General features: G+C 35.7%; 2 protein-coding genes across 5 annotated transcripts in view; one reads left to right on the plus strand and one right to left on the minus strand.

Annotated features, from left to right (window-relative positions):
- Positions 1-6113: 6113 nt before the first annotated feature.
- JRKL (JRK like) lies at positions 6114-9384 on the minus strand. Its single transcript, XM_032295707.1, has 2 exons — positions 9297-9384; positions 6114-8891 (listed from the first exon to the last, which is right to left on the minus strand). The coding sequence occupies exon 2, from the start codon at positions 8722-8724 to the stop codon at positions 7153-7155; it is 1572 nt and encodes a 523-aa protein (XP_032151598.1). The 5' UTR covers positions 8725-8891; positions 9297-9384; the 3' UTR covers positions 6114-7152.
- A 50-nt stretch (positions 9385-9434) lies between these two features.
- CCDC82 (coiled-coil domain containing 82) overlaps positions 9435-26248 on the plus strand; it is a 36545-nt gene continuing 19731 nt past the window's right edge. For 2 of the 4 annotated variants that reach the window (XM_032295708.1, XM_032295711.1), the window contains exons 1-4: positions 9435-9512; positions 14625-15376; positions 15860-16061; positions 25946-26038. In XM_032295708.1, coding sequence (XP_032151599.1) covers positions 14639-15376; positions 15860-16061; positions 25946-26038 — 1033 coding nt within the window. In that variant the 5' untranslated portion in view covers positions 9435-9512; positions 14625-14638. The other 2 variants (XM_032295709.1, XM_032295710.1) reach the window with 2 other exon arrangements.

Consider the following 26248-nt stretch of genomic DNA (forward strand, 5'->3'; position numbering starts at 1 on the left):
AATGAGGAAACATGCATAGGATAGACATTATCATTCCAAAAGAGAAATAGGCAAGAAGAATGGAGTTATAGGCACCAAGTAAGTCTGAAACACAACAGGGTAAACAGTATCAAATCTTAAGGCTTGAGAAAAATCTTTGACTCTGTGTCTTGACTGGACAGACTACGGTGGATATGAGGCCCTCAAAGCTGAAAATGGCCCTACCCCAGCTAAGCATAGCCCACAGTTCAGCTCTCATAGATTGGAGTCAGGTGCCTGTGGCTTGCCCCGGCTGGCATTGTACACTGGTGGCCCTACTGGATCTCAAGCATGACACTGCCCCCATGGCTCCATTAAGCATTACCTTAGTAGAGACCCTCTGTGACAACCCTTTGCCAGTGATAAGTCTGCCTGGACCTTAAGGCTGTCCATGACATCTTTGGAAATCTAGGTGGAGGAAACCATGCCTCCACAACTCTTGCATTGTGAGCCTGCAGAATTTTGCACTATGTGGACACTGCCAAGGTTTACCACTTGTGCCCTCTAAAGTGACAGCTTAAGCTATACCTGGGGCTGCTCGAGCCACAGCTAGGGTGCCAAGGATTGCTGTAAGCCAGAATGCAGGGAAGGGGAGCTCAGGCAGCCCTGGGTGGTAAGGTCATGGAAGGTGCCTCAGGCCAATCCCTTGAAACTATTCTTCCCTCAAGGTCCTAGAGCTCTGGGCCTGCAATGTGAGGGGCAGCTTTGAAGACCTTTAAAATGCCACTGGGGTGATTATCACATTTTCTTGATGGATAGTGCCTGGCTTCCTTCTATCCACACAAATCTCTTCAGCAAAGGTCCATTGATCACACCCTTGGGTTTTTTCCTCCTAAAAGTGCTTTTTCATTCTTTACATTGCCAGGCTAGGGATTTTCCAGTTCTCTACATTCTGCTTCCCTTTTGATTATAAATTCCATTATTAAATCATTTCTCTTCTTGCATTTTACTACGTGTGCTTAAGAGAAGCCTCACAGTCCTCTCAATACTTTGCTGCTTATAAATCTTCTGCCAGATATCCTACATCATCCTTGTTAAATTCTGCCTTCCATACAGCCCTTGCACATAGACACAATTCACGCAAGTTTTTTGCTACTTCATAAAAAGATGGCTCCTCCTCCAGTTTCCAATAAGGTATTCCTTATTTCCATCTGAGCTGTTACCCATATTGCTCTTAATGCTCTATTCATGGCAACACAGGGTTTTTCCAGCAGTCACTTCAAAACTATTCAAAAGCTGCTTCCACATTTTCAGACATTTGTTATAGCAACACCCCACTCCTTTGGTACCAATTTGTGTCTTAGTCCATTGTGCTACTATAACAGAATACCTGACACTGGGGAATTCATAAAGAACAGAAATTTATTTCATCACAGTTCTGGAGGCTGGGATGTCCAAAACCAAGGCCCTGGCCTTCTTGCTGAGTCATCACATGGTAGAAGACAGAAGGGTGAGAGAGAGAGAGTGCTCACTCCCAAAAGTCCTTTTTTATAATAGTGTAATCCATTTATGAGAGTAGAACACTCATGACCTAATCACCTAGAACTTATACTACCATCAGATTGGCAATTAAATTTCAACATGAGTTTTGAAGGGGAAAAGCATTAGTAATACAGCACTTACTTAGTTTCTCCATTATTCTTTTATACATAGTCTTGATTTCATGGTCCATCAAAGAAACCCATTATTTTCTTGTGCACACATCTGTTTGCCCAGAAAATTGGTAATCTTATGACTCTCAATTCTGGCTGCATTAGCAGAGATATCTGGGAACTTAAAAAAAAAAGATACACCATAGTCAGTCTAGACCAAGTAAATCAGAGCCTCTGCAAGAAAATTCATGTACTGATATTCTTTATAAGAGCTTCCTGAATGGTTCTATGAGAATAACTGCCCTAATGTACCTATTTTTGTTTCAGAAAGGACTAATTATTCAACAACATTTGTGCCTCACTTTCAATTATATAAAGTTGTCATTGTGAAGCAGCTGCCTAGTTAGGGAGTCATTCCCATCACTCATCCTACCTCCACCCCACATCAAGGTAGGGCCAGGTGACTAGTTTTCACCAATAGAAAGTGAACTGAGGTTGGGGGTGGGTGGAGTAAAAATGAAAAAAGAAAAAAAGAAAGTGGACTGAAAGAATATGACTTCTGAGAAAAGGGCATTAAGAAACAAGTGTGTGCTCTGTAATATCTCTTTTCCCACTGCCAACTGTATGCAGAGGATTCTAAGGGTTTAGCAGATGCAAAATCACAAGATGGAAAGAGCTTGGGTCCAAGAATCACTTGAAAAAAAGTCATGCTTTGACAAAGCTTTATATCATAAGACTGCTAAGAGAAAAAGATAACACTTAACTATGTTAAGCCTCTAAAATTTGGACGTTTCATCAGCTACAGTTATCCAAATCAACAGAGAAATAGGTATCTTGAGGTGGGGTCCTGTTATGATAATCAAATATGTGGACTTATATTAATGAGTAGAAAATATGCATCAAGGAAATAATTAGCAGGCACTGGAAAGATGGACCAGTGGTAAGAAACATTTTGTGAATATTACTTGCAATAACTTGGAAAGCAGATTAAATGATTCTGAGCTTTGACTCTAAGAGCAGTTCTTCTCATGCAGACACAATTTTGCCCCCTGGAGGACATTGGACAATGTGTGGAGACATTTCTGGTTGTCATACTGGAGCAGGGAGGAAGTGGTAGGTAGAGACAAGAGATGTTCCTAAAACTCCTATAATATCCAATATAGTCCTCCACAACAGAGAGTTATCTGATAATGCTGAAGTTTTAAGAAGCCCTTCTCTGAAGGAAGTGGCTGGTAAGAGCCAGAAAATTAGTTACTTGCTCCTTGCTGTTTATTAAATAATACAAGAAAGAAATGAGCTCAGAAAATAGTTTTAAGGAAAACAAAGTATATCTTTATTTTGACATTGTTAAATATCTTGGCTTAGAGCAAGCCCAGAAATTTGGGGGCTTTTGTAGATTTCAAAAACAATTTCTCCAGACTACAAACAGTAGGGGGGAAATAAGACTGAAAAATCAAAGCCTCAATAAGACTTCTCAGTTAAACAAATGGATTCATCCCTGCAACTAAGATTAAATTAAGGTTTTACAGCTGGGCGTGGTGGCTCATGCCTGTATTCCCAGCACTTCGGGAGGCCGAGGCAGGCAGATCACAAGGTCAGGAGTTCGAGACCAGCCTGGCCAATATGGTGAAACCCCGTCTCTACTAAAAGTACAAAAAAATTAGCTGGGCGTGATGGTGGATACCTGTAATCCCAGCTACTTGGGAAGCTGAGGCAGGAGAATCGCCTGAACCTGGGAGGCAGAGGTTGCAGTGAACCAAGATCGCACCACTGCACTCCAGCCAGGGCAACAGAGCAAGACTCCGTCTCAAAAAAAAAAAAAAAAGTTTACTTTCCCAACCAAATCTATCCTTTAGATAATCTCTTGGACATGGGGCTAGTATCTACAGAAATATCTTAAGAATTACAAAAATCATGAAAATATTTTTCAAGGCCAACTTAGTTGTTACCATCTCTATTTCTCTTATCAGAATTACTATACCTCCTTATGCCACTCATCAGGATTAGTCTTGCATTTGCACTCTTTCAGTCACTTAACTCATCCTCCCTTTCTTACATGTTTCCTCCTTTCCATTGTAAATCTCTTCAATGCATATAGTGTTAGCCATGTAGCCCATTCATGGACTAGAACATGTCTTACCTATGATATACAATTAGTGTTTGTTACGTATATGTCTACTGAATATAAACTACTTTGCAAAGCATTCATCCCATGGTCTTTGATCTGTGGATGTTCTTACTCCAGTATTAAGAGACACAATCACAAGAATCACTTTTCAATATGATAATTCTTACAGAATCTGAGGCACTAGACACTCATTTTCACATTAGGTATCACTGGGGAAGCAATTGCTACCTATTGGTCATTCTTCTATGCCAACTTCTAATTGCACAGGACTGCCCGAGACTAGTTACTAAGGAAAGTTGTCACTGACTTAAATAGGAAAAACAGAGAAGAGTACATATCTAAGAAGAGTAGTTACTCTTAAAGAATCTGAGTGATGGTCTTTTAAGGTTAGGGGTTGAATTATAACAAAGTAAATTTTAGTACTTAACTAGCAATAAGGATTAAAAAAAAAAAACAAAAAAAACCCCACTACAACTGCCCACTGGAGGAAATGGAGAGTAGAAATGGCATGTGTATATATCAGGAAAGGCTAAGAAGTGATACAGACAATAATGATCTATTTTGCTACTTCAGATCAAGGTAGCTGAGCGCCATATTTTTACACTGAGTTAAACAATTATTTGAACTTCTTGACCCGTCTAGGTGGCTCTGACATTAGGATGCTAATAGAGAGTTCACTAAAGATGGGAGGCAAAGCAACAATTTTAATTTCTTTTCTAGACCAAGTCCTGCTTCTTAATTGAATATGCAAATCACAGAGCCAGACAGGGTGACTGGATCACATCCAGGTAAGGGGAATGGATGAAGTCACTCAAGAGCAGCAAAAATCAAGACCAATGCATAGCTTAAAATGTGAAGGATATATAGAAATCAGTGTAAAGAATGAATAAGCAACTAAATCCTGATTTTTTTTTACATAGTTCATATCTTGTTATGTTAGTTCTTTTATATGAACTTACAATTGAGCTAGATTGTTGTTTTTTTTTTTTTCCCCAAATATGTATAGGTTTTCCACCTTGATTTCAAGATGTTCAAGGAAAGGAACCTCTTTCCTTTCTTTTATATTTTCCTAAATCCACCACAGCTGGCAGTCTTTGGCATTTAGTAAAACTCAGTAAATTTTGATTCACTGGATTTCATCATGACAAAGAATTCAACTTTCTACAACTCCTGCCACAAAAAAAAAAGGCCCAAATCTCTCAGAAAAAAAAGCAACATTATAATTTCCTATGTGAACTCATATAGATATATCTACTGTCACACAATTCTTGACTACTAGAAGTATAAGAAACATTGCACTGTCACTGGCTGAGAGTTTTGCGTCGAGGAATATCAATGTGAAAAAAATTTTGTGAAACTGGTAAGAGAACATGAGCCAATGGCAAATTTTTAAATGGATAAATAAATTGCCAGACACAGCCTCTGGTTTTTAGAACTTTGAGGGCAGATACAGAACCCAAATAGCTTTTGGCATCATCTGGTACAACTACTGATCAGTCTTTATAATTAAGGATAGAAGGATCCAAAACAGGGCTAGATACCAGTGTTGGCAGATTTCAGAGAATAGCCATAAACCAAAGAACAGTAGTCTATTATTGGCTAGAGAAAGAGTCACAAGATCCACACTCATGTCCACAAAACAGTGAACCTTTTACTAGGGATTAAAGTTTAAAATCACACAGCTTAACAGTAATGTTAGTTTTACCACTAGGTGGCAATGAAACAGCTGCATTGCATTGACATGATTAATTTTAAAAACTGCAAATCCAGGAAAAGCAGAAATTCCAATATTTGTAGCACATATTTTCATTTTAGAAAAATTATTTTATATACAGCTTACTTTATAGTAGAACGTGTCATTATCTGATTGAAGATGTACGTTAACTCCTGATAGTTTTTCCCACTCTACACTGAGGAAATTCATGCAATGAACACAATTTCTAAGCACTTTCATCACACATCTTCTGAAAAATCTAGACAAACATATATCATGAAGATAGCAGAAATAATGGAAAGCTAAAAATATTTTTTGAAGTTTTAGTATTCTACAGAAAGCACTATAAAATGTTATTTAAAAAAAAAAAGTTAAACCTTTAAAAAATGACTAATAGAGAACAATTCTAAATTATTTAAAAAAAATTTTTTTGGCCAAAACGTGAAACAGCATGGAAACACTTTACTTTTAAATTATAAGTTATATTAATATTAATATATGCAAAGTATTTTCAATGTCTTGAATAAACAGTTTACAAAAAAATTTATCAAAATTCTGATTTAAATTACATTTTAGCAGATTAATCCCTTTTTACACATGTCAAAATAATAAACAACAATATTCCTTAATGTCTGGCCTTTCCATAATTATTTCTGCTTTCTTCATAAAACAGGATACAAACGTGACTTATTTGAAATCATAAAGGCTTTATTCTTTTAATTTCCTTTTTTCATCAAAGGGTCAGGTATGACAACATTTTTCAAATTATAGACATTTGCGAGTATGCAGTAAAAAACTAACATAAAACAAAAAAACTTATTAAATCTCAAATTCCCAAGATGTTCTCCCATATAAGGTGGGAGCTCATATCATCACATGTAACATTACAAAACTTGTACTATAATTAGATGAATAAATAATAAACCTATACTATTATCAAATTCATAAAAGACCAAATTATCAAATTAATATCAGCCTATTTATTCCCTTGGTATAAATAACATAAAGTTCCCAAGGTTTTTAATTCCCAGTTTCCTACAAATGAATTGATAAGAATGCCTCTTTGTAGATCAGCTTTCCCATAGTTTCTCTCATTTGGCAATCATTTCCCATATTTAGTCCATTTCCAGAATAATCTCCCTCTTGCAACTCACACAAATGTAAGAGAACTGAGGTACGATATCCAAATAATTTTTATAATTCATAATTATTCCATTATTGAATTTCATTTTTGATTATAAATCGCCCTGAAATCTAGTATCTTTCTCATCCTGTCAGTCTATTAAAATATACAAAACACCATTTAAGATGGTTAACACAAGAAAAGATAACTATGGTAGCCTTCCTAAATCAAGCAAAAGATTTCAGAAAAGTGCTCAATGTGTTATCTCTAACTTTCACTAGAAAATTTAGGAAATGCCAATGCCACTGTTACAGAAGGTATAATCGCAGATTCTAAAAAGTGAAAACGTGTACATGTAATTTGTATCTATTCAGTATCATCTTCTGATTATCTGTACAAATAAAAGGACAAAAGATACAAATGATGAAAACACATAATGCTCAAACCACTTCAGATACATTTTGTACCTGTATTTCACAGGACCAGGTCTGAGAATTTAGAACATTAAGCTATATTGCAAGAAGTTTAAGTATCACAAACACAATGAGCAGAACAATGATAAAATGAAATGCCATTATTAACTTGACTTTGTCATCTTCTGTTTATTTCTGATGGTGGCTCGAAGTTTACGTATTACCAGTCTATCAGGTAGAATCATATCACCTTGTTGTTCTAGATAATCCAATAAATTTTCAGTCCATTGGAGAGCAGCCGCATGGTTAATATGTTTTTCTGGAATTAATTCTATTTCCTCCTCCTCATTTTCACTGGATTCATCTGTTTGGCCTTGTGCTCTTCTGATGATTTCACTATCAGTTAACACTTCATAGCCTGGTTCGGTACTGTCTATTTCAAGCCATTTTTCAAGGTTCTCAGTAGTCACATTTTCCAATCCTTTGGTGTGTTGTAAAATGGTAGCCACAGTAGCCACAGAAATATCTTCATCATCAAAGTCCAAACTTTCTTTCTCCTCTATCATAGGGAGAATCTTCTTCCATGCTTTGCTAATGGTAACTGGTTTTACTAAGTTCCATGCCATTGCTATTTCATAAAGTGCATCCAGCAGAGTTAGCTTCTTCCAGAATGATTTCAGGTCATTACCTTCTTCCAAGTTATTCTGGAGAAGACCTGCACGATAATTTCTCTTCATCGTTGCTATGACTCCCTGATCTGAAGGCTGAATCAATGAGGCCACATTAGGTGGTAAATATTTAGCAAATATTTGGCCATCATCTGACCTTAGGACATTTTCATTTGGATGTGTTGGTGAATTATCCAACAAGAGCACAGCCTTTTCCTGCAAGCCTTTGGATCTTAAATACTCTCGAACTTGTGGCACAAAAATTTTATCAAACCATTGTCGAAAAATGGAAAGGTCCATCCATGCACCTTTTTGGCTGAAATAAGAGACTGGCAGGTTTAAAGTGTCAGTTGATTTAAAGGAGCGAGGTTTCTTTGCTTTCCCCACAACACAAAGTTTAAGTTTGTGTAAACCTGTTGCATTGGCACAACACATGATCGTGACTCTTTCTTCAATTGACTTGTGCCCAGGGACAATGCATTTACCTTTGATTACTGAAATCCTAGAAGGCAAGCACTTCCAAAACAGTCCAGTTTCATCTGCATTGTAGATTTGTTCAGGCTGTAAATTCTCTCGTTCAATAAAATCTCTGAAGTTGTTACAAAAATCTTCCACAGCAGTCTCATCTCCATTTAATCTTTCATTTCTAATGTTAATCTCTCTAATGCTGTGCCGCTGCTTAAAACGAGTTAACCAACCGGCAGAGGGGTTAAAATCACCATCCATTCCCAAAGCATAAAAGAAGAACTCTGCCCTTTTTGCACAAATTGGTCCAGATACGGGATTCCCTTTTGCTCTCTGTTGGTTGAACCATTCCAGCATTGCCCTGTCCAATTCCTCATACATGGATGGCTTCATAGATTTCCTCTTGGCCAAAAGACTTGTGGAATCAGAACTGCTTGCATAAGTTATAATCTTTTCCTTATTTTTTCTTATATCCCTAACTGTTGTTTCACCAATTCCATAAATCACTGCCAGTTGTTTGGAAGAACCTCCGTCTTCAAGTTTCTTTATTATATCAAGCTTATCTTTAATAGTCAACACCACACGCTTCCGTTTCCCTGACATAGCGAGGTTCTGGGACTCAGCCCACACTCACAAGGTAGCAATCCACAAAATCCTGACTTCTCTTATACAGACTCTCTTTAATGGTCTTGACACACTCTGTCTTTCAACCTTACCAGCAACCTGGTGGCCCTGATCCCCTCCCGGGCTGGGGTTGGCTGGCAAACAGACTGTAGAGGAAGGTGAAAGAGGAGGAAGTTTGAGAGAACAGGCCTTTAACTTATACCGGCAGTAGCGGAGGCCCCATGTCATTGCGGATAATCCGGATTAAAGACATGTGTTTTATTACCGCAGCAGCCGCGAGAAAGGCTATAGCCCCACCGTGGCCACGAACCTCCTGCACGTCCAAATCCCCGGTAAGCGCCAGTCACTAAACCCTGCCACACCCCAAAGTTACGGCAGAGAGCGGAAGAGCCAAGGAGTCAAGGACTGGCTCCCTTCCTCAGGGGAACGGATATGTTAGATTCCTTCCCCAGCAGCAGGGTCCTCCCACCGCGCAGCCCCAGTTCCACGCGCCGGCCTTAGCCAGGACAGTCCTCCCAGTCCCTCACAGACCGCCAGACCCCTCTCCCCACCTCTGTTGCAACCAGGACCCGCACAGCTCCCTGACTACCGCGCGGCAACCGCTCCGCCCCTAGCCACACTCCCGGAAGACGCTCCCTCCCACTGCCCGGTCCTGCCCCTCTCCCCTCCCAGAGGCGGGACTTCCCCTGGTTCCCGGAAGAGGGAGGAGCGTCGCTTGTCTAGAGCTGGTGCCTGGGGCGGGGGCGGAGGCGGAGGCGCTTTGAAAGGTGAGAGCGCGAGGGCGGTGCGGGGCTGTCTCCCGGCTGGGACTCGCTCGCGCTGTGGCTGCTAATGGTTTATTGGAGTGGCGGGGGAAGCCGCGCCTCTTGGCGGGCCGAGAGAAAATTTCCCGCGGGCGCTCTTTGGGTGGACCGAAGGGCGCCCCTTAACCCTTTGCGCCTTTAGCCCTCCTCTTCAGCTGAGCTGCAGTGGGCGCGGTGCCCGTTATTTCCACCTTGGGGAGGTGCTTGGAACTGATGTGGGGAGCTCAATTGGTGATTTCTCGGGTTTCTGGCCTGTTCAGACCCTTGTAATTGTTTTCTCGGTGCAGAGCCCTTTTGGGGTCTGGAGGTTTCTGTCGTTCTGCGCGCGTCATCGCGAACCTCTTTCTGAGGGTCCGGTTTCCTAGCTACTGTGCCCCTCCCTCCTGGAGGCAGAGTGACGGACGAGCGGCCTAGCGGGCGCTGGGTGCCTGCGTTCCGCCAAAGAGGTTTGTAATCATGAAAATCACCCTTTCAGGTGTTCATTCCTGAGAGGATCTATTCGTCTGTCTACCACTCATTCCGGCTGGATTAGACTAACCACCTTCATTGTTAACTGTTTTTAATGAGTAGTATAGTTATTCCGGATACCATGCTGGTAGTATCCACCTTGCGAAATTGTGCCGTGTTGGACTGTGATTCTAAAGGGGGGAAATTGGCTTTCCTCTCTTTATGTTTATTTCCCTATTTCTGTCATGTTCTGCTGTCCTGTTTTCCAGCCAATAGAAGGACTATGTTAAATTTATTCACAGCAATGTGATAAGAACTTGATCATAATCATACACTGCAGCCCTCAAATCGTGTATTATGCTGGCTTGTTTTTGGTGTCCCTAGTAATTTCATCAGATTGTGAGCTCTTTGGGAGCAGAGACCATGATGTTTATTATATCTGGTGACAGCACAATTCCAAGCAGGTCCTTGTCTTTTGGTAGATATTCAGTAATTATTTTTTTGCTTAATAATGTTTGCTCTCCAAACTGCCATATAAAAGAAAACATCAAAGAGGGGTGACGTTTTACGCACAAGAATGGATCCCTCCCTGTGGAAGTCCAAATTATGATCTGGGATTCCACTGCCTTTCACATCTCAAAAGTGTTAATTACCACCTGCATTGTTTATACAGCAAGGAGGTATAAAAAATTCTAGAATGAATCTTTTTTTGAGTATGAATTAACCTCAAAGTTTAGAAGGGAGTATACTTCTTCTGATGAGAAAGTCAAATGGCATCATCAAATTATCTTTCTTTTAGCTATAGAGATACTGTGTTACAGAAAGAACGCAAGTAATATGGATTATTGCCTTTAATATATATTATTTGGCAAATAACATAGCTATGTATATGCATCTTGTAACCATGAAACACAAAGATGTGATAGTATTGATTGTCTTCATTCAGTTATTTAATGCTTTCTGTTTCTTTGTTTTTCTCTTTGCTTAAAGGTAAGGTATCATTACAGAAGCTTGATTAAATTCTCATTTCAGGAAATTAAGTGTATAGTCAGCATATACAGAAGTAACATTCATTTGCATGGATTCTTTTTTGAATAGATTCTAAAGACCAAGATGTCTTACCCAACAAACTAGCTTTTCCTTCACATTTCTCTTTCAAGTTTCACTCATCTTTTCCCTCTGTTATCATTCTTCCCTTCCCAACTAATACAGTAAAGATATCTACAATTTAACAAGAGGAGCCAAACATGTTCAAATAATCTTTCCTTTTCAGTAGCAGAATTTTTTACCTTATTAATATGAATGGTCATTTTGAATTATGAGAGACCCTGGCAGTTTGGCAGTTGGTCCAATGAAACCCGATTTAGTTTGTCTAAATAAATGATGCTGCCTCAAGCATTCAAATTCTGCTGTTTCCCAAAATATTTTTCTCATCAGAGACTGCCTTTCTATGAAACTTTACTTTTGGGCTTATTGGGGACTCCTTTAAATTTTGCGATTGGTGATATTAATAAGATGATAGAGGGAAGTCTGCAAATTTTCATCTCTTTTGCACATTGTTTTCTTGCCTAGTGGATGTTTTCCAGAAGTTTCTGGCCTAACTCATGTGCAGTAAAATTCAGTTACATAATTTTTTTAAAAAGCGTGTTTGTAAACTCTAAACCGTTTTAATGGTCATTTTTCTGAAACTAAAATATAGCATGAATGAGAGATAAAATAATGATTTTTAAAAGCTTAATTTTTCCTGCCTTGCACAAATATGATATTGGCAGCAGTCATTTTGTGGCACTGGTTGGGGAATCAAGAGACCTGGTTTCTAATCCCTGCTCTGTCACTAACAAGCTGTGTGATCTTTGGTAAGTCATTTAAACTCTGTGTCCTTGCCTTTGATATTTATACATTAAAGTAGATATCTTCCTCCTAGGATCATTTTCAGGATTTAAAAATAAATATGAAAATGCAGTAAAAACTTATAGTTTTTTTAATGGCTTAACTGTACAGTCATAAGTTTTTAATAGTGTGACATTCTTAATCATTTCTACTATTGTCATAGGAATCACCTGTTTTGTGATAAATAACTGACATTTTTGGCATGTTATAGTTTTGTAAGATAATCATCTAGTGTATATGAATTTGCTTTTGGGTACTAATAAAAATAATCTTTCACTTTAATGTTCTTTACTATCCATATTTGCTTTAGTGTATCTACTGCAACTGTATTTGTCATTGTTTTCATAAATGTCTTTTCATTATTTCTCCCAATCAAACAGGCTTATTAGAAAGCTATACTTTGTTATTACAATGTAATATACTACACGTGCACATATGCACAATTAGCTTATGCAAATTTATGTGTTTACAAATACTTCTTTGTACTATATGGCTTAAGAATATAAGATGCCTAGCTCATGTGGTGCTTAACCAAAGAAACAGTAAGCCGTTTAAAATCTGAAGGAGAAACTGGTTGGACATATTGTAACGCAGTATATTATACACAAAACCATACTTTAAGAGTAATATAGAGTATTTTAAAGGGTAATTTTGACTACACACAATTTTCATCTTTGCTAATTTTAATATAAGCCTTTTGTAAGGTGCAACCCAAGTGTAATTTCAAATAGCAGACTGCTCTTTTGACCAGAATTTGTTAGATTGCTATTACAATGCTGATTATATCTTATAGTAGTTACTGTCATAAGGTTATATTTTAGGCAGTGGCTCACACCTGTAATCCCAGCACTGAGGCCAAGGTAGGAGGATCACTTGAGGCCAGGAGTTCAGGATATAGTGAGACCTCCATCTCTACAAAAAAATTTAAAAATCGAAACAGAAAGATCCCTTGAGCCCAGGAGTTCAAGGCTGCAGTAATCTGTGATCATGCCATTGCACTCCAGTCTGGACAAACAGAATGAGACCTGCCTCTTTAAAAGTTATATTGTGTCCTACACACTATAATTTCTGGTGTATAATCTTGGCAGCCCCTGTTCTGATTTTACATGAGGTGTTACCATTTTACAGAAAGTCTTATTGTTGTATAAACATACCAGAGTTTATACAATTAAATGAGATGTACCCTCTCTTCCATAGTCTATAGGAAAAAAAGTAATCCTCTTGGAAAACTAGAAATATAGTCCAGTAATATTGCCATTGCTGAAAACATTTTTGGCATTGAATTTTTGTAATTACCTTCAGAATTTGCAGCATATTTTTTGAATATTTTTAATGATAGTTAATTCTTGTTAAGTTGGATTTCATTTCTACAAGCTGCTAACAGGTCTTTACAACTGAGACAAGTGAATGAAGTAGGTGTTGAAGCCACTGTTTGGGATAAAAAATGAAGTGTGATTATTTTCATATTTTTAGATTTTTATTTATGTTTTTTTTTTATAGTGTGTGGTTTATAGAAAGACTCCAGGAATATTCTGTGCTGTGGTGGAAATATTGGAATAATCAACCTCATAAGGTGATTTCTTTGGCGGGGATAGCTGTCAGTTCAATATATAACCTCTAACACATGTATTATGAGGTCAGTCTCATTAGATTGTGATCGTATTTCTCTTTGTTGACAACCACAGAAGTACATAGGTATTACTTTTTTTCTAGTTATCTTACCTGTCCCTAATTATTCTTTTAATATATTCTTGTGATCATTTTAATGGAATTCATGCTTTTCTAAATGATAAGCTGACAGCTTTTGTTTTCCTTCCCAATACCATGCTCTGTTTTGCCATGAAACTTACTTGTTTAATTCACCTAACTACGTTATTGGATTGTTAGTTAAATTTTCTATTGGATTGTATTCTATCTATAACTTTGAGGGAAAGCCACTCCCATTTTATTAAGGTATAAAGAGGCCACAATCTTAGTGGATATGTTCTCTCTCAATTTTGCACTGCTCTCTTTTTTACGTCATTTGTTACTTTATAACCTTCTTTGTGTAAATTGATCTTTTATAATTTATATTATTTCTCTATTCAGAATCTTTGCCTGCAGGGTGAGTCATCCTGGTAATCTCATTCGGTTTTCTGTTCTTTTCTCCTTTTTTCCAGCATACAACTCTTTTTTTAATGTATTTTAAGCCACACTTATTCACTGAACATACCGTCTTCTTTCTTAAAGTCGTAGTTTTGTCCTTACCATTGTTACTTGCCTGACATCCCTTTTTCTTTTATTCTTTCTGTTCAAATACAATGAATCCTTCAGAATGCTCTCAGATGACATCTGTTCAAGATAAAGTGAAGGACTTGCCTTACTGATTTCCCTGCATCTTTCCACTTGTATTGCAGTTATTTATGTTATTCATTTGATACTAAATACTACCTTGAAATGTTCTTAATTATTACATTTTAGTTCTACACAGAGATAATCTTCTAAAGGACAGGACTGTGATTTTTCTATGATCAGCACAACATACAACATATTCAGAATAGATGTTCATATAATTATTTCATAAGCATTCAGTAAATTATTTGTTAAATTATTGTTCTGCCACCTTCACTCAGATATTTCATGTGATTTTGCCTTTGCGGACCATTAAATAAAGCCAAATTAATATAATTTGTACCATAAATGCAGTCATTGCTGTAATCTGGTTATCACTGTTATATTCCTAACAACTTTATTTTGTAGAAGCTTAAGTGAAAATGGTACATGTTAGAAGACATGAAACAAGGAAAAATTCTAAAAGTCACGTGCCTGAGCAGAAATCTCGAGTTGATTGGAGGCGAACTAAAAGAAGTAGTATCTCACAATTATGTGATAGCGATGAAGAGCTTGATAATGATGAAGAATTTGATAGTGATGAAGAGCTTGATAGTGATGAAAGTGTTGATAATTACAAAAGTTTTGATAGTGACGAAGACCTTGATAGTAACAAAGGACTTGATTGTAATAAAACACCAGGAAGTGAAACAGAGCTTAAATTAAGTAAAGTTGAAAGTGAAGGAAACGACAGTAAGAATGTCATTAACACTGGCAACAGTTCAACCTATGTAGAAGAAATGAACAAAACCAAACATATGAATATTGACTTACAAGATCAGGAAAAACATCTAAGTCAAGTGGATAATGTTCTCAACAAACAAACTGGACAAATAATTGAGGATGATTTAGAAGAAGAACACATCAAGCGAGGTAAAAGAAAAAGGCTATCCTCTGTGATGTATGACAGTGATGAGAGTGATGACAGTGATATCCTAGTTAGAAAAGCAGGTGTTAAACGTCCACGTAGAGTGGTTGAAGATGAAGGTTCTTCACTGGAAATGGAGCAGAAAAGTCCTGAAAAAACATTAGCTGCACGAAAGCGAGAACAACTTCAGAAGCTGAAAGAACTCTCAAAACAAAGATCTCGTCAGAGACGCAATAGTGGTAAAGATTTTGAGGTGTGTTGTATTTTGTTGGTTTTGTTACTGTTTTTTGGTTTTATCCTTAAAGTATTTAATTTTTATAAAAATCAAAGTGCTTAGTCTGTTCCATTTCTCAGTAATTCTAGAATCAAGTGTTCTTGAATATGTTTGATTATACTGTTGTACCTATATACTGTTTTATCATGAGCCTCAATCTGTCCTTTTCTAAAATTGAAAGACTATTTATTGTTTTGCATGATCTTTTTTGTTTTTTACTTCTTATAATTCTAATGTCCATTTTAAACATTTTATATCACTTAAACAAGGTATATTTTTCCTGTCAATAATTTCAAAATTTCAACATTTAATGACAAAATTATTTATTTTTAACCCTAAAATATGAAGTTAATTTCTATGAATCATTTTTTTGCTGTCAGATTTATCTCTCTTTTAATTTTGTATCCATACTTTCCATTTTAATGGGACAATTTACTGAAGCATTTATTTTAATTTAATTAGGACTCTGAAAAGGAATCCTGCCCAAGCAGTGATGAGGATGATGAGGAGGAAGAAGATGATTGTGAATCTGATGAAGATGGAGATGATTATATTATCGATGACTTTGTAGTGCAAGATGAGGAGGGAGATGAAGAGAATAAAAACCAACAAGGAGAAAAATTGACTACATCACAACTGAAATTAGTAAAACAGAATTCTCTTTGTAAGTTCAATATTAAGAATATTTTATGATTTGTTCTTATCATGATATTACATCAAGTATCAAATTAGCCTTTTCTTATTTTCCTTTTTGGGACGGAGTCTCACTTTGTCACTCAGGCTGGAGTGCAGTGGTGCAATCTGAGCTCACTGAAGCCTCCACCTCCCAGGTTCAAATGATTCTCCTGCCTCAGCCTCCCGAGTAGCTCGGACTACAGGCATGTGCCACCACACCGGGCTAATTTTTTGTATTTTTAGTGAAGATGGGGTTACATCATGTTAGCCAGGATGGTCCCGATCTCCTGATCTTGTGATCTGCCCACGTTAGCTTCCCATAATGCTGGGATTACAGGCGTAAGCCACCACACCTGGCCCCAAATTAGCCTTTTAATATCGTATTCTAAATCATTGACTAGGAACTGTGGTTTCATTTTCAGATAACCTTGTCAGTTTAATAGTTTATTCCAGTGGTCTCAGGAACCAATTACATTTTTAAAAAATTATTAGCCCCCACAAGCCTTTACTTCAGTGAGTTATGTCTGTCAGTATGCCCCCACAGGCCTTTAATTCAGTGAGTTATGCCTGTCAATATATATTGACAGGCATAACTCACTGAATTAAAGGCCTGTGGGGGCTAATAATTTTAAATGTAGAAATCAAGACTGAGAAATTTAAAATATATTTATTAATTCTTTTTAAATAACCCTTAGTCAATTTATTACATTAATATAAATAACAATTTTATGAAAAGTAACTATATTTTCCCCCAAAATATGAGAAATGGCATTGTTTTACATTCTTGTAAGTCTTTAATGTCTAGCTGATAGAAGCCAGCTAGATTCTTATATCTGGTTTTACATTCAGTCTGTTGTGACGTGTTGTTTTGGTTGAAGTGTATAAAAACAATTTTGCCTCACACAGGTAGCTGGAAAAGGGAGGAGTATCTTAATAGAATTTTTAAAATAATTGTCGATATTCACATTTGGTACTATGCCAAAATTTGACAAATGGTACTACTTTCTTAAAGGTAATATGGAATTCTAAACCCATGTGAATGAAGTTTTAGTACTTGTATAACCATTGGTCTGTCTTGTAGTTTAAATAGATCATTTCCCCATGCATGAATCTGTGATAAAATGCATAGGTCATTTGGAAAAAATTGGTTCACTGGATGATACAGATCCTCCAAATGTTGACATATTTCATTATATATATACTTTTAATTATATTCATAAATATCACCACCAGTCCCATGAGACTATTTCTAAGGTATTGAGAAGCTGTCAGGCTCACAATAGCACATACAAGTTTTTCAGAATTATAATTTCTACTTTAAAACTTGATTCTTATCATTGGCAACAAAACACTGTGAATTCTTCTTTTTGAACTAACAGGCTTACTTTGTTTTTTTGAGAAAAGTCTAACAGGTTCCAAAGTCTGAATAACCAGAGCTTATCACGCTTTCAAATAAAAAATGGTATTTCTTGAAAAATGAGGCTTTTCCCCAGCACACACAGTCGCACAGGTGCTTTTCCTCAAAACAATCATTGCACTTTGGTATGCAGTATAAGTACTTTTTTGCACTTCCTGTTTCATCCCATAGAATATTACAAAGATGTGTACTTCAGAGTCAAAATTTAATAAAATTAATCGTTTTACTACTTCAAAAAGGACATTCTAAAGTGAAAGTGGCTTTTTTACTGTGAGTGCCTAGCAGTAATGACTATAATGATTACTAGTAGTACTGCTGCCATGATTCAAATTAAGGGGCCAAGTGACTTAGCCATTGCTGCTTTTATATCATCAATAAAAATGTCAACACAGTGAAAGAAGCAAATAAATAATATCTTATTGTTATTACTTGAAACCACAGATTTCATTAAATGGACTTGGGCACTCTCAGGGGTCTGCAGACAAACTCTTTGAGAACCATTGGTTTTATCAGACCTTTTCAAGCTTCACTCAAACAGTGAAACTTATCAGAGATAGGACATTACTTACCTGAAAATATAAATCATGGAGCCTGAAAATGTAGGATATACTTAAATTATTATTATTATGGTTCCTGTAATTGTACAAAATTTCAAAGATTGTTTTTATGATGTTTTACAGCTTTGGTAGGAACAGGCTGTTGGATGAATACATTTTTAATTTTTTTCTTTGAGTGCATTCTTTCCAAATATTTCAGAAAAGGCCATATTGACTAAAATTAACTATAGCATAATTTGATTTATATCTCATGATTTATAATAAAATAGATTTTGAGATATGAATTACATTTCAAGAAATTTGGCAGTTAGAGATGCCATTTACAGGCATCTCTGTGCTACAAGTGAATGACTGTTTTCCTTATATCCATAGGCATTGGCTCACTTGACACCTGGACATGTAAATTACAGGGATACTCAATTAGGAGATATCCTATTCTGGGTTATTTAGAATGTGATAGAACATTTGTTGAGAGATCCCCACTCATACCAACTCCTGCCAGTTAATGAAAATAAAAGGCTAGCATATGGGAACTTCAACTTCTTTACACCTTTTAGCATTTTTTTTTTTTAAGGGCAGCTTTGGAGTTACAGAAATACTGAATGGAATGTACAGACTTCAAAAATACCCGCTTGCATACAGTTTCCCCTATTATTAACCTCTTTTATTAGTTTGGTAACTCTGTTACAATTATTAACTGTAGTTCATAGTTCATAAAAGGGCTCACTCTTCAAGTAGTACCTTTTATGGGTTTTGACAAATGTGTAATGACGTGTAGCCACCATTACAGTATCATACAGAGTAGTTTCATTGTCCTCAAAATCCCCTGTGCTCTAATTCATTCTCCTTTCCTCCTTCCTGAATCACTGATGTTTTTAACACTCTCCATAGTTTTGCTTTTGCCAAGCTGTCATATAGTTGGAATCACATAGCATGTAACTTTTCAGCCTGTCTTCTTTCACTTAATAATATGCATTTAAGTTTCCTCCATGTCTAAACATGGCTTAATGACACATTTCTTTTTATTGCTGAATATTTTTCATTGTATGGATGTACCACAGTTTTGTTTATCCATTCACCTATTGAAATACGTCTTGGTTGCTTGCAAGTTTTGGCAATTGCGAATAAAGCTGCTGTAAACATTTGTGTGCAGGTTTTTCTATGGACATAAGTTTTCAACTCATTTGGGTAAATATGAGGAGGCTTCCTTTTAATACTGAGGCTTCCTTTTAATACTGAGCATCTCTACCTCAAGAAGATGTATATGTATTTATACAGATGTATATGTATACCTAATTACAGCTTCTCATCCAGCTCTATTATCTACTCAGTTCTCTTTATTTTCAATGATTTAATCCCTACAAACTGTTTTTCCTCAACTTGTAACCAAGTTCATGCCTTTGCTCCTTTGAGCTGGCATGTTGCATTAGCTACTATTTTAAATTTTATCTTTTTGTTCCTATTTCCCAATAACTCTACAAAACACTGTATTTGGGCTTTTGCTTATGTCAATCTAGTGAAATTGTTCTTAAGTTATTGATACCCTCCTAGTTGCCAGAATACCTTTAGTTCTTATATTAACCAGGTGTTGCCATGTGCTTTACTACTATTGACCACTCTCACTTTCAAAATGCTCTTCTTTTACCTTCTGTGGTAACCCACATTCTTACATTTCCCTTTGTAACATTCTGTTCATCGTTTTCTATTTATTCTATAAATTTTGATGTTTTCAGGGGTTCCACCCTCAACTATCTTCATTTTGCTTATGGGTTTGGACAGTCTCTTTCCCATTACTTCAGTCCAGTCTTTAAGCAAAAATTCCCAAACCTTTATCTCTAGCCAAGATTTTTCCTAAACATAAAGCCTGATTTTTTATTATCTTATTGACAATTGTTATCAGACTTTCAGATATCTCAGGCTCAATGGGAACAAAACTGAATGATTAGCAGGTAATATGAAGGAGCTTTGAGTTGTAATATAACTCTTTTGGTGGTGGTTATGTAATTTTATGCATTGCCATAGAACTGTATACCAAAAAGAATAAATAAATTTTATGGTTTATAAAGTAGTAAAGCTCGATGAAACAAGCCATGTGGGGGCCCCTACTTCCAAAAAACAAAAACAAAACCTAAATGGTTAACCAGCTTCCTTTCTCTGTATTTCTATTACCCATTAGAATTTGTGACACATTATACGAACTCATTGTTAGTTGCGTAGATGGTTAAGATAAGCATATTGGCTAAAGACTCCTAAATGTTACAGTTCAGGACTCAGAGAAATATTGGACATCTGATTTTTTCAAACATTAGAGAAAAAAATCATACATTCTAGTGTGATAATTTGATTGAATTGATGTTTTTAATATTTAGCAGTTCTGTGCCATATTTAAATATAAATAAAATTTAATGTACATAGTTTTCAATTTGCCAGGAAATTATGTTCTAAAAATTGCTATAAGTTAATTCTTACATTTGAAAAATCAAACTACATGTCCTCACTAAAACAATAACCTATATGATGAATAATGAACACCACTTTATGACTTGGGTTAAGTTGTAATTAAAGCAATATTCCAAGTTTCATTCTCCTGCCAGCCAATCATATTCAACATATCAGAATTTGGGAGAAACATCTCCTAACTCTAAATTCAGTATTCAGCTGACAATTGGAATCAGTAGCCTATGCACTTTGCCTTTTTGAAGTGAGCAATTCTAACCTGTAGGAAGACATTTTGTAATTTCTTTTCTGCCATTTGGCTCCGAGAGATGCATCTGTTCTACTTTAAAACAGGGTAGTTTCCCTCTTACTTCATAGTTGAAACAGTTGAAGACAGTCGTAGTCTTTTTCTTTTGTCATCAATCCCCATTATATTTATATTTATATTATTTTTATATTATATCTCTATATTTATTCTGAAACAACAACTCTTAGAAAAGATATGGTAAGAAGTAGACAGGGATAGACTAGCAGTGGTCCATTGTATACCGCATTTACATAGTTCACACATTAAAAATACTGTATGCAAGTAGAGAGATAGGAAAAACCTTCAGATTTATGGATACTAAATATTTATCTAGCTCTCTATTATATATTCAGAGTCACGGAATCAAGTAGTAGAGATAAGAGTAGAATACATTTCAGTCTACTAGTGCCTTGCTAGAACACTGGAAATTAGACTGAGTGAACATCAACTTAGTCTCCACCTACTAATTAAAGAAAACCATTCTACTAACACAACAAAGAGTGGGCCTAAGAACATACTTAGAGCGATTTATGTTAAATATTAAATCTTAGAACTTTCCCTTTGTTCTAGGATAAGTAAAAAGTACCTGTGAAATTATATTGCAGTGTAAGGTAAAGATAAACTCTGGGATAAAAAACTGTGAAAAGTATTTCATTAAAGGAAACAAGAAAATGGTATAAAGCATTTGCTATGTAGTCTATGAAGAAGAAGTTATAGGGAGAGAACAATTTGAGGTGAAAGAGAGCTAGTTAAGATACAAATTGCCAAAAAAAATTGAAATATAAAGTCAGAAATAAAGTCTGTATTGAAAGCAGTAGAGAGCAGAACTAACATTCCAGAAAATTTCATGAATGACAGGAGATACTTGAGAAGTTTTAGCGTAGAGAAGAAAAAAATAGTTATAAAGGAGAAGATAATTAAAGACTAGAAATGAAGACCCTATTTCATAAATTTGGGGGAGGGGGTGGCAGAATTATAGAGCAAATGGAAATCTAAAGGAAAATTTTATAACTTTAGTTAGATATGTAAAAGAAGATTTGAATATACTAAAAATCATACCATATTTTTGGATGGGAAAACATAAGATACGAATTCAAAGTTATTATAGAAGAAAGTATTCTTGAAGTATTTTCATAACACATAACACATTTATGCAGATTAAAGAAGCTTACATTTCTAATAAATTGATGAAAATAGTTTGCAAACGTGTGAACTATTTTTCTAATTACAAAAATAAAGATTTCTAATCATTCTTTTTAGAACTCTAAAATGGCTTAAAATTAGAAGTCATTAATATATTACATTAATATATCAATAGAGAAAAAAATCATATAATTTATGGAGATTCTAGAAAAAACATTTGATAACATTCAATGCCCATGCCTGGATTTTAAGAAAAGCAGTTGTTAAAAAATTAGTAATAGGAGTGTATGTCCTTTACATGACAGTATTTTAAAGCAAGAGACAACAGCATACTTAAAATGAAACACTAGACGTATTTTTTTTTAAATCAGGAACATGACAAAAATATTTTCTCCTTTGTTCTAGATGTTTTGAAAAAGCAACAAGACATACAATAACTATTGAAAAAGCAAAGATACTATTTGAACATATATTTGTGTGTATGTGTGTGTGTATTATGTACACACACATAAGCTAAAAGTTTCTGACTTATTTCACCAAAGATACAGAAGTTAAGAGAAGGGATATAAATATTTTGACAGCAGGAGTAGATGTAGCATATCTTTCCATGGCTTGTATCACATTCCTTTTGCCCTACAGGGGTGAAGGTAGGGGAGCTATGTTAAAGTAGAAAAATGAGTTAGTTTCTTGTTCTGCCTCTGCCTCGTATACTAGGCTGATACCTCCATTCCAGAAGAAAGTACATCAAGAATCTATATACTTTTACTTAAAGAATATTCGTAAACGTTCGCTTGGTGATTGAAATAAATTTAGCGTTAGCAAGACCACATTCTCCTTAGGGTCATGGGAGAAAGCGGAGATAGTGTCCAGGAATCCTTTAACAATGTCTATCTCCAGCTCTGTAATGTTCCAGGAAGCTTATCTCCTGGAAATATCCAAGAGAATCTGACTATTTTGAAATTGGCAAAAAATCTCAGAAAAAAAATCACCAGATTCACACTAAGTATGTAAATCTCAATGGTTTTCTTGTATTCTAATAATAATTACTTAAGTCATGTAATCAAGAAAAATTCCATTTACAATGGCAACCAAAATAAAATTCCTCAGTCTGGTATTAAAAAGAAAAGTATGGCTTTATAGGTAAAAAAATACACTTTACTGTGAAACAGAACAGAAAACATGAATAAGTACAGAGACAAGCATGTTTCTGAAAAGTAATATGTATAGAACAAGAAGTTATTTCTTCTGAATTAATTTTTTTGGTTAAACTTTGCAAAATAATTCTGAAGAATGACAGCCAGATCAGTAAGAAGGGTAGGTGGTATTGAAACAAATCTTGGCATATATGTGAAATTAGTACGTGATGTAAGATACATGGAAATCCAAGAATGATTACAGTACCAAATGATTGGATATAGGAAATTGATTAACTACCTTAGAAAAAAATAAGTTATACATAAACACAAATATAGTTTTCTCTTTTACTTTTTTCAGTTTTTAAAATAACCACGGGGAAAGCTTATTTAAAATAAAATATTTAAAATATTGTTTAAAACAATATTCCTGGGACATTGCACAGAAGCTCATCCAATATAGGGGTTAAAGCACTATGAGAAAAGCTCTGGAGGAGAGCTGAGCGCTAAGCCTTTTTTTGTCTCCATCCAGTTGTGTCACCTTGGATAAGTTATTTTGTCACTGAGAATGCCATTTTTCTTAAGATGGGAGATTTGAATTTTATTTTCTCTAGTTTTCCCTCCAAGTCTAAATTCTGTGTTGTGACATATAATATCAAATCTAAATACCATGTATAACAATATTTAACTAGAGGATAGAAACATGAAATCTGGAGTTAGACTGAGTTCCAGCCCTAGTTCCAAAACTTACTAGCTGTTTGGTCTTAGGAAAGTTTTTCATCCTGTCTATATTTCAGCTTCCTCAACCGGAAATGAATCTAGGGTAATGATAATATCCCACAGGCTTGTTGTGAAAAATAAAGCAATGCATGTAAATGCTTAGAATGATTCCTGGCATATATTTTCTTGGTAATATTATTTTTCAATCTGAAATTCCAGGAGCATTATTCCACCACCATCCACCAGTCCACTCAAGTGTAATGAAATAGGGCCCTTTTTCCTGACTTTTTTGAAGTACATTCTGATGTATATTGATAAAAGAAGAATCTTATGGTTGGGGACAAAACTCCTCAAATGATTTTGATCTCTGACCTTTTCATTTCCTCTTAGGATCTTTCAACTAGAAGCAGTTAGTTGTCAAAATTCTGTAGCAGATGAGCAGCGTTGGGCATTAGGACATTCAAGAATGGTAAATTCAGTAGGATGAAATATTTTATTGCAGTTTGTATAGTTAAACTTAGGTACACATGGGATGAATTTGATTTTTTTTCTCAGCACATCTGTTAATATTCCCAGTTTCTCTTAATACCATTTGAAATATGCTACTATAGATAGATGGATTTTAACACAAAATTGCTCAATACCATATTATATCCAGAGTTTGATAACAGTCTAGTCAAAGTTAAATTCTATTGAAGTATTATTTTTCAATTTTGCTCTACTTATTTTTAAGAAAATATTCACTAAAAGCCATGATTAGTGCTCTTATACTTTTCTTCTTCTTTTTTTTTTTTGAGATGGAGTCTCACTGTGTTGCCAGGACTGGAGTGCAGTGGCTTCCGGGTTCAGGTGCTTCTCCTGCTTCAGTCTCCCGAGTAGCTGGGATTACAGGTGCCCACCACTGCACCCAGCTAATTTTTTTGTATTTTTAGTAGAGATGGGTTTCACCATGTTGACCAGGCTGGTCTCGAACCCCTGACCTCCTGATCCCCCCTCTTTGGCCTCCCAAAGTGCTGGAATTACAGGCATGAGCCACAGAGCCTGGCCAGTGCTCTTATAATTTTCAGTTGATCATGGGCCATCTAAAGGCTAATGCCCAAATGACCTGCTATTGTCATTTATTTTTATTACTTTATTTTTGTCTCTTTAGCATTTCTATAGGTGTCTCCTTAGAAAAGAATGCATTCTAAAATGTACCCTAAAGTCTGAAAAAGAGTTATAAAGCCCTTTTAGTAACCAAAATATTAAGTGAAGACAGTTTTCCATGTTTAACCCCATCTTTGTTTTTACTTCAAATGGAAGGAGAGTCAAAATCTATCCATGGTTACTTATGATAGATCTTATTTTGCTTTAATCCTTGTCAGACATCTTCTATGTTTTCTGAAATACTCAGGCTTCCCTTAGCATATCTTCATATGTGCCCTGAATAGGGCGTGTATTCTACAGTGACTGTTAGATCAAGGAAGGGGTCATAGTTGATAGAGAACATTTCAACAGTCATAGTCAACTCTGATCCAAAAGTAATGAGAATAGTAGGAATCCTCTCTTATCGCTGCCTGCCCTGTCACAACAGATGATGTCATGTATGAGATTTGGTTAGTGAGAAAGTGGGCTTAAATATGTGGTATGGGGAAGGAAATATACAAGATTTCTAATTGATATAGAAAACCCTAAATCTGGGGCAGCATGAAAAGGGAAATGGAGTTTTTTATAGCCATTGGGGTTCTGGCTAAAGTAGCAGCTTCCTGGTCAATTTCATATGTAATGTGTTTTACAGAATAAGTCATATTAGTAAACTGTCTTTGGAGGTTTTCTCTCCTGTTCTCTCACTCTAAGTGTCAAATTGATAAATATTGGTGTACAAGGGATAATTTTTAGTTTTCCAGAACATATTTTAATATTCTCTGAACAGTTTTCTTAAGTTTGGGAAGTGATTTGAAATAACAAGTAGACCCTTTAGATTGGAAGCCAATAAGTTTGTAAAATGGAGATTTTCTCCCTGACTAGACAAGTCATTGAGGAAGCTGTGAAATTAGGATGATTAAACTGTTTCTACTATCTATAAAGTTTTAATTTCCTAGCATTGAAGAATGGAACCTATTGTATTCAACAAATTATTTTGTCTGCTGTATTCTAATATTTATTTAAAATTAATTTCAGATTCTTTTAGTGACCACTATACTCATTTTGAAAGAGTTGTGAAGGCTCTTCTGATCAATGCTTTAGATAAATCTTTCCTGGGAACATTGTATGGTAAGTTAATAGTATGAATGAAATAATTGGTTTTTATTACTTTTTCCAATTTTAAAACTATGTAGATTAAACAAAACCAACGAGGATCATTAGTAAGACCTTCCAATTTTTTCCCTGTAGGATCAGCTACAGCAAAACTCCATGTAAAATGCTTGTTAGTGTTTATTATCTGAGATATATGGAAAGTAAGTTTGTGACAGGTCCTTGTCC

This window comes from Sapajus apella, unplaced genomic scaffold (genome assembly GCF_009761245.1).
Source record: "Sapajus apella isolate SASKATOON/1434 unplaced genomic scaffold, GSC_monkey_1.0 scaffold34, whole genome shotgun sequence".
Classification (NCBI taxonomy): Eukaryota; Metazoa; Chordata; class Mammalia; order Primates; family Cebidae; genus Sapajus; species Sapajus apella.

Excerpts from the sequence above, each read along its gene's own strand:
- JRKL (XM_032295707.1), bottom strand. The coding sequence starts at position 8,724 with ATGTCAGGGAAACGGAAGCGTGTGGTGTTGACTATTAAAGATAAGCTT.